General features: G+C 42.8%; 1 protein-coding gene and 1 non-coding gene across 4 annotated transcripts in view; one reads left to right on the top strand and one right to left on the bottom strand.

The window, feature by feature from the left end:
- On the bottom strand, positions 1-82 carry Trnaa-agc (transfer RNA alanine (anticodon AGC)). Its single transcript has one exon. It is a non-coding gene; the product is annotated as a tRNA-Ala (tRNA).
- Positions 83-3,880: 3,798 nt separating this feature from the next.
- Napb (NSF attachment protein beta) overlaps positions 3,881-8,886 on the top strand; it is a 51,694-nt gene continuing 46,688 nt past the window's right edge. The window contains exon 1 of one of the 3 annotated variants that reach the window (XM_059261581.1): positions 3,881-4,037. In XM_059261581.1, the coding sequence (XP_059117564.1) occupies positions 3,940-4,037 (98 nt within the window). In that variant the 5' untranslated portion in view covers positions 3,881-3,939. Of the gene's footprint in view, positions 4,038-4,407; positions 4,759-8,886 lie in introns of those variants that run through there. The other 2 variants (XM_059261580.1, XM_059261579.1) reach the window with 2 other exon arrangements.

The raw sequence follows: 8,886 nt of genomic DNA, 5'->3' as shown, positions 1-8,886 counted from the left end.
TTTTGGAGCTGAGGATCGAACCCAGGGCCTTGTGCTTGCTAGGCAAGCGCTCTACCACTGAGCTAAATCCCCAACCCCCAAAACTTTTTAAAAATAATACAGGTAGAAAAAGTAAATTCCAAGGCTCTGTAGTCATATAGAAGGGTGAGTGCTGCTCACAGTCATGTGTTATGGAGTCCACAATAGTTCCCAACAGGTCCTATTCTGAAAAAAAATGAAAAGCAAGTGACTCTGGAGCCTGCTCACCAACCGGGAAAGCTAAAGGCCAAGTATGTGTTGAAATCCTCTAAATCTGAAAGTTAAAGGCCTCTGCTCCCCTCTCTATTTGGCTGTTTGTGTCCATTGATTTAGAAGATTTCTTTACCCTGAATAATTCTTTTCTTTACTTTGATTTGGGTATACATATTACAAATACTTTTTTCTGGGTTGTGGCTTGCCTTTTCATTTTATTTTTGGTACATTGGAGGAGAGAAATTCTTAACCTTAATGGAGTGAATGTATTGATTTTCTTTCTTCTGGTTTGCATTTTTGATGTCTTAGGAATTCAAGGTCAGAAAGCTACTTAAACATTATAATAATGCTACTTTCCTCCATGTTTTCCCAAACATTTTAAACTTTAGCATTTCCGTGTATGTCAGCAATCATCTGGATTTTGTGCATGGTATGTATGTTCATGCTTGGTTTATACTCTATCTATTATAGTCATGAATGAGATTGCCCTTCGTTTCTCCATTCCCATGTCATCCTCTTTTGGTTTGGGGTTCAGGATCATACTAGCCTTATACAATGAGTTGAGAACACGTCAGTGAGGATCTTTGCAGTGAGCAGGGGCATGATAGCAATAAGAAAAATTCAAGAAAGCTGGGTGGTAGTGGCACATGCCTTGAATCTTAACACTCAAGAGGCAGAGAGAGGTAGATCTCTGAGTTCAAAGCCAGTCTGGTCTACAGAGAGAGTTCCAGGATAGCCAGGACTTCACAGATGAACACTGTCAAGAAAAGAAAAAAGAAAAGAAAAGAAGAAGGAAGGGAGGGAGGGAAGGAGAGAGAGAGAGAGAGAGAGAGAGAGAGAGAGAGAGAAGGAAAATTCAAGATTGTTGATCTAAGCAGAAAGTCTACACAATGCTGAAAATGCAAAGGAACCAGGGGACACAGGAGACAGGGAAGTCTTCTCCGGGTAGCAGTACCCATGCCAGCACTGCTAAGCAAGAACAATGAGGAGGATGGAACAATCCAGAAAGAGTCAGGCAGTGTCAAGTGGCCACTTTGTGGAGGGACTAGGAAACAAATGCTGTATTAGCATTCACCCCTTGACCTCTCTCTTACGATTGGTTGGCTAAATTCAAGCCTCATTGATGTAATCTGCAATGCCCTGGGGAAAGAGTAGTAGAGAGTAGAGGAATTGGGAGACCCAGAACCAGTAGGAATATAGATATACATGTGTATACATATTTACATATACATATGGAGATATTTGTTGTGCAAGATTGGCTTATGTAGTTATGGAGGCTGAAAGTCAACAGTTTGCCATCTGCAAATTGGAGATCTATCAAATCCTTCAACATAAAAAAAAAATCACTAAAATGAAAAGTTATGGCACTACAGAGGCTATGAAAGGGACGCTTATTGGACAGTGATGGACCCAGAAGTCACATGTCAGTCCATTCATGTCTTTCACCACTCTGAGTATGTTTACAGTGGCTGCAAGAACATCACAAGTGTTAGCAAGTAAGTGAATTTATAAACATGGAATATAGAAATAATAAGGATTGGCTGTATCCTCAGTGCCAATTATTCCAATGCAGAGCAAGTCTGTAGAAAACTCAGTTCTTTCAACTGATCAGAAAGAGCTGCTAGCAGCCGGGCGGTGGTGGCGCACGCCTTTAATCCCAGCACTCGGGAGGCAGAGCCAGGCGGATCTCTGTGAGTTCAAGGCCAGCCTGGTCTCCAAAGTGAGTTCCAGGAAAGGCGCAAAGCTACACAGAGAAACCCTGTCTCGAAAAACCAAAAAAAAAAAAAAAAAAAAAAAAAAAAAAAAAAAAAAAGAAAGAGCTGCTAGCATTCTCTTAAGTCAACTGGTGGCAGAGTGTTCCAGATACGAGCAACTTCCCTTCTTTTCAGGACAGATGTGAATATTTACACAGGAGCCAAATTTCATACAACTCAACTATGCCTCCTCGAGAAAAAGTTATATAAATCTAATGTGTTCAATGATTGGCAGTTAACAATTATAGTCATATCTCCTGAGTGCTTTGTATTGGAAATGTTCCCTCTTAGCTGATGACCTTGGCTTGGCACACAAAAAACATAAACTACAAATCTGCACCTTGATGATGTCTATGTAATTTTAAGTTTATGGATGAAGATTAAATGGGAAAGCATATGTTAAAAGTGAACGAGCGGTTGGGGGATGCCTCTGTGGATTAGAAGCTTGTGGTACAAGCATGGGGATGAGTTTGGATCTGCATCATTCATATCAAAATCAGGCACAATGGTGTGTATCTGTAACCTTGATGCTGGGGAGAGAGTAGGGGAGTGACAGGAAAGGCTGATTCCACTCACCCATTGGCTGGCCATCCTACAGTCTAGCCTAAGCAATGGGTTATAGTTCAGTGGGAGACCTTGTCTCAACAATAAGATGGGGAACAATTAAGGAAACATTCAGCCAGTGTCAACCTTTGGCCACCACGTACACATTCTCATTCTCTCTCTCTCTCTCTCTCTCTCTCTCTCTCTCTCTCTCTCTCTCTCTCTCTCTCTCTCTCTCTCTCTCTCCAGTTGTGTCTGCTCACCTTTTGGCTGCATCTGCAAGGACTTTGAACTGTCTTGCTTTGTTCTCTGAAGATAGGCTTCATTTCTTTAGCTATGTTTTGCTTTCCAGTCCCCACAGTGTATCCATGAAGAGTTCTAAATCATCAGAAACTCTCATTTGGCAGTGATTCCACTTGCCTCACCACCTCTACATTAGCACTGCCAAGCCTGGATGGTCTAGACATTGTATTAAAAAACAGCTCCCTCTGGGACAGGCCTAGAAGACATTGGCACAGGATTGCATCTATCTATGGATATTTAGTAGATTAAAAATCTTCCTGGCAGACAGGAATTTTGTCAAGATCCACCCACTGTGGCCAGTATTATGTAAAGGATAAAGGAGTTCACTGGCTCATAGCCATTTAATAGAATTCGGTCAATAAAATGAGTGGATTATGGATTATGCCTACACGGAAGAGATGCAACTCATTTCTAAACAAAAGGACCAATAGAAAGTTGCATTTTGGGGACGCTTAAAAACAACCCTGAATTTATGTTGGGGAAGATGATGCATTTTTAACGCCTTGCTCTCAGAAATTAAAAATAACTCTTTTGGCCAGCTGTTGCTCCTTTTCTGGGAGAGTTGGGAGATGGGGCACCACATGGTTGACAAAATTGCGCTGAACTGCTGCATTGGATTACGTTTTGCAGTTGCAGTACCTGCATATGGGTTGAGCGTTCGCGTTTTTTTTTTTTTTTTTTTTAACATTCCCTAGTCAACCGTCTATCCATTGCCAGGTCTCAGTCATGGTCAGTGATTCCTGATGCTGCGTATTTTAGGTTATCTCTCCTGGAAGCCACAGGTCATTTTCTAATTCTGCACTACTTAAAACCTTGAAGTCCACCTTGGCCCAAGACCCCTCCAGAGGGCCACGCCCCTTCTCCCTCCTCCCAGCGCCGGGAGAACTCAGGGTCCTCAAGACAGGCTCCCAGCCGGCCCTGCCCAGCAGCCTTCTGGGAACTGTAGTTGTAGCTGCTGACACAGCTGTCACTATAATGGAGTCTAGGACTACAGTTCCCTACAGGCCCCACGCACCGCGCCTGCGTGCCGGCACCTGCTGGAGGAAGGGTTAAGTCGTCCCGGGAGCATCGCAAGTCGGCGGCGGAGGCTTTGGCGGCTGCGGGCGACATGGACAACGCAGGGAAGGAGCGAGAAGCGGTCCAGCTGATGGCAGAGGCCGAGAAACGAGTGAAGGCCTCCCACTCCTTCCTCCGAGGACTGTTCGGGTGAGCACCAGAGTTCTTGCCCTTAGGGTTCTTGGTGCCTGGTCCTCTGCCCAGCCGGCTGCCACCGCAGAGTGCCCGCGCAACTGCTTAGGTTTCCTGGATTCCCACATCCTTCAGAACACATCCAAGTGGCCCACGTTCAGCCTTGGGTCCCGCAGCCCCTAGGGGCCATCGCATCCCGGGGGCCATGCCTAGGGGGCTCTAGTCTGCACACACTGCAAGCCCCAGAACCTTTCAGGGATCCTCAGGCCTTGGGCACCCCCGCCTCGCCCCCCCCCCCACGCACGAAGAACCGATAGCCCTCACCCCCCGGGCACCCTTTAACAGCCCAGAACGCCTACACGCCCCCGGAGACTTCTGTGACACCCCCGCCCCCTCGCGTCGCCCATGGTCCGGTGTTGGTGCCAGGGTCCGCTGCTCCTCTGGGAACGCCACCTTCCTGGCGGACCGGATTCATTAATTTATCCTGGTCCGGGCCTTGTATCATCTGGGGGAGCCAGGACGGGTAGGTCCTGGAACTCAGCCTGGTGCCTAGCAACTGTTAGCACCTCACAGGGAGCGCAAGATCGGCGCCTCTATATCCTGGGCACTTGGTGGCTGGCCTCAGCCTACGGGCCTTACAGTCATTTCCTCGGATGGTGTGTTTTTCCTTTGCCCGAGTGATTTGTATTCGTAGCCCGGGCCTCCTGTGTGATGGACCGTAACATTGCCTCTGTTTAAAGTCAGTATCTTTTGGGATTCCCGTGATTTCGTCTTAACAGGCTGTAGTAGCGAAGGCTTTTTGCATTCTGAGCTTTCAAAAAGCAGAACCTGAACTGAGAGCTTGTGGAAGAATTCTGGGCTGTTGATTATGCGAATGATTCAGCTGTTTATGACAGCGGCAGAAATTACGTGTGTGCCTCATTTTTTTTTCCCATTTGAAAGCGAAAGATCTTTACTAAGAGCAGATTTTAATTATCGGGAAGGACTAGTGGTACACACTTAACTGCTGCATATGAGACACGATTTTATTTCTGTACAAATTCAATTTGGATGCTTAGTTCTGAAAACGCGCCCAATGAGCTTTGACTTGCTTTTTTCAACTTCATTCATTTGACTGCTAATTATAATATACGTTATTATGTAACAGTTTAGTGAAACCCCGTTATGTTTCTATCTCCAGGAAATGCTTAGGGTCACTTTGATACAGTGCATGGTAGCATGGTAGCCAAGATAAAGAGGAGACCATCCTTGGGGACCTCTAAGGGCATTTATCACTACTAGGTCCTAAATTTCTCATGTAATATGAGGCTTGAAACAATAGCTGTAAGTTATGGATACTCTATTTCCCCTTTAAAAGGGACAAGGAACATTGCTTTGTATTTAATGCAGGTGCCAATTACTAATTCCTGTCTATGAGTCACAAAACACATGAGATTCACTGTGTGAAATTTGATGGCAGCGTGCCTCACTGTGGGAGGTGATTTTAATGCACAACGTATTTCAAATCAGGATGTTTGAGCCAGTTATGGACATTGCTTTTGGTCAAGAGGCCCATTGTTTTGGGGAAACTAGGTCAAATCTTGAGACAGTCATCTAAAAGGATTTTGGAGAATCTTTATTTCTGAAGAAACATCGTTTTGACTGTTGCTGCTTGTCCGTGACAGGCCATTTAAGAAGACTTTCATCTTCCTTCATTCACCCTCAGTTTTTAGAGTTACTACATCCTACTCATGTAGAAGCAGCAGGTCAGGTTATTGTCATGGCTTTGGAACCTGAAACAGGTTAACTTTGCTTCTTTGGGCCTCAGTTTCTTCTGCTATAATCCACAGTTTATCTCGTGATTAGTGATCAGTGAGTTTATATTTTTAAAATACTTAGGTCTATGGGTGCTGGAAACAGCTGTCCGATGATTATTCACATATTCATAAAAGCTGTCAACTCCTCTTATCAAGGAAGCAGAAGGGCAGATGGATTGAGTTTTGCAGGATTTGGGAGCCAAAAGCTTGGTCACTAGTCTTTTAGTAAACAAATACCTTAAGAGTTTTGGCCAGGTCAAGTGTCCTTTGCATTATGAAGACTGGGAGGTGTCCAGCAATATTTGGTCCTGGAAAGTTTAGGGGAAGAAGAATATATAGAGCTTCATGAGATTTATTCTAAGTATGTAGTATTTGAAACCCCAAACCAGACCTATTTCTCTTTGAGTTATAATGGGAAGACTAAGGTTTTGTATCAGAGTTCATTGGTTGTGACATTACGTGCATCTGTCATCACCTTACATGTTTCCCCGCCTGCCTCCCTTAGGTTTTGTCTTTCATTTATGGTAGTGTCATCTATCCCCATGTGATACCCTCAGGGTAAAGGAGAATTAATAATCACATGTCTTGGTTCACCTTAGTATCATCAGAGTTCTTATTTAAGAGATGCGCAGGTGATTTTTTGAGGATGTGGCTGACATTTGAAAAGGCATTTGGCTTATTGCAGATGTTTCACATCACTGACTGTTAATCTCCCAGCTGCAGATTAAAGCCTAGCTTGAGTTCATCTCCTGTATGCTGCACAATGCTTTTGTGGCAATACTGTGTTCTCAGTATTGTTCCATAACTCTGACTTTCTGTTGTTGCTTTAGATGGAAATAGGCATGGATATTCTCAGGAGTGGGTCCATTGGATGGTTCCTCGGTGTTTAAGCTACAGGCCTTTTCTGCCTGGAAGCTGGAAGTGGGGAGGGGGTATCAGTGCATTTTTCTTTCCCCAGCAAAGTCCCTTGCAGCTCCCCTACAGGAGAATCATTGAGGAAGGATGCAGACATGTCTGCCACCAGTGTTACTTTTGTTTGGTTTTCTATCTAATTCCAGCTGAAGAAAGATGTATCTTTTTAGCTGGGGAGTCAAATTAGTTCTCACTTTTTCTGAAGAGCACAGTATGAAACTACCACTGAAAAAGTCAAATTTCCACCTAGTGCATTACCAGAGAGGAGCTGTGGAAATATGTAGTTAATTTCAAATTCTAGTTTAGAATCTCAACAAACTTCTAGAATGATCTTAAGCTTGGCCAAACTAACAGTAAGATACTTTCTAATTGCAAAGATCTGCTTGCTCTCTTCATTTGTTGCTAGGGGAACACAGGTTGAGGCTGTCTTACACAGTGCACATTCTATACTTAGGGAATGATAGGACAGTTTTTCTGAGCTACCTTCATTTGTTTGTTTGTTTGTTTTCATTTTGTTTGGATGCAGCCCCCAGGCCTTGTACATGCTAGGCAAGCATTTATTTATCCTGCCACTGAGCTATATTCCCAGCCCCCAGTGGTTCCTTTGCTGAAATGTTCCTCAATCTTGGGACTAATTAAAGAGCTATATATTTGGTGGTCTCGGTGTAAATTTAGTGAAGGATCCTTTTGGGTTACTGCAATTAAGCATGAGTCTATTTAATATCTGTTTGTGAAATTCAAATATTTCTTAGGTTTTTGTAGGCTATATCTATATTCTTCACTTGTTTTTATTCCGGTGAAGATGGTGTTTCCATGTTTAGCATGGTCATGTGATAGCCTTGATAGCGTTTACATCGTTCTTAGTTACGATTAATACTTAAATGTAGATTCAACTGTTAAAAAAGTCATTAATCAGCTGGATTAATGGTGGTACTCACCTTTAATTCCAGCACTAAGGAGACAGAAGGAGGTAGATCTCTGTATGAGGCCAGGCTGGTCTGCAGAGCGAGTTCAGCCTGGTCTACATAGTGAGTCCCAGGACAGCCAGGAATATGTAGAGAAACGTCTCAGAAACAAAAAGAGAAAAAGCAACAGAAAAATCATTACACATGCCTGTGATCCCAGCAATCAGGAGGCTGGAGCAGGAGGGTCTTGAGCTTCAGGCCAGCCTGTCTCAAAAACAAGACAGTGAATGTAGATGACGGATGTTACTGTGTAAGAAGATGGGAGTATTTGTATATGTTTCTTACAATGTAAGAACTAAAATGTGGATAATTGTGTATTATATAGAAGAGAAATAATAATAAATGCCATCAAAATCTGTAATTCTGGGATTTTTGTACTTTGGATTTTTTTCAGAGATTCTTTATTTCTGAGAATTACTCATGAGTGGTTGTAAATAATATTGCCCTGTCCTGGTTGATGTTTTGTTTGTTTGTTTGTGTTTGTTTTTGTCAAAAAACTGATTTTTTAATTTTCTTTATCATTTATTTTTCTCCGTGGCTCTTTTTTTGCAGGGGGGGTATTAATTTGCTGTCTCTATTTTACTTACATGAATCTAGTTTGGGTGTGAATTTTTAAACTGCTTGAATTGTGTGCTGTAGAACCTGATACTTGGGGTTTTTTGTCTTCCTTTGTTTCCTCCTTTGATCCGGGAGTTGTTCTGGGGCAGCCTCTCGGCCGAGGAGCCTTTTTGTGTATTTCTGGTAAATTCCCATCTTATTTCCTTATGATTAGAAAACTAACAGCTATTTCTTTGCTTTCTTTGCTGCCTAATATGTTATCAGTACTCTTGAATGGTCCTTGTGAGCTCCGAAGAAGGTAGATGTTTGCTTCCCAGTTTGATAGAGATCCATACTATCTAACTACGGACTATATAATTAGGACTAGGCCTTTTGTGTCTTTTTTAAAGTATTGATCTGCTTTTGACTAAGAGAGGTGTGTTAATGTGTTCTCTTCATGTGTTTCTCTCTGTGCCTCTTTTGTAGTTTCTGCTTTAAGAAAGTACTGTTTTCATACAAAGATATTCACATCCATTGTGAACTTTATCTTTAGTATTATAGAATGAACTTATCTTATTTGGTGCTTTTGAGCCCACATTGTACCTTGTCCATTTTTTATTGTGTGCATTTCCTACATTGGAACTATGTATTATATAA

This window comes from Peromyscus eremicus, chromosome 4, assembly GCF_949786415.1.
Source record: "Peromyscus eremicus chromosome 4, PerEre_H2_v1, whole genome shotgun sequence".
Classification (NCBI taxonomy): domain Eukaryota; kingdom Metazoa; phylum Chordata; class Mammalia; order Rodentia; family Cricetidae; genus Peromyscus; species Peromyscus eremicus.
The sequence above is the reverse complement of the archived record's forward strand: the minus strand, read 5'-3'. Positions and strand labels throughout refer to the sequence as shown.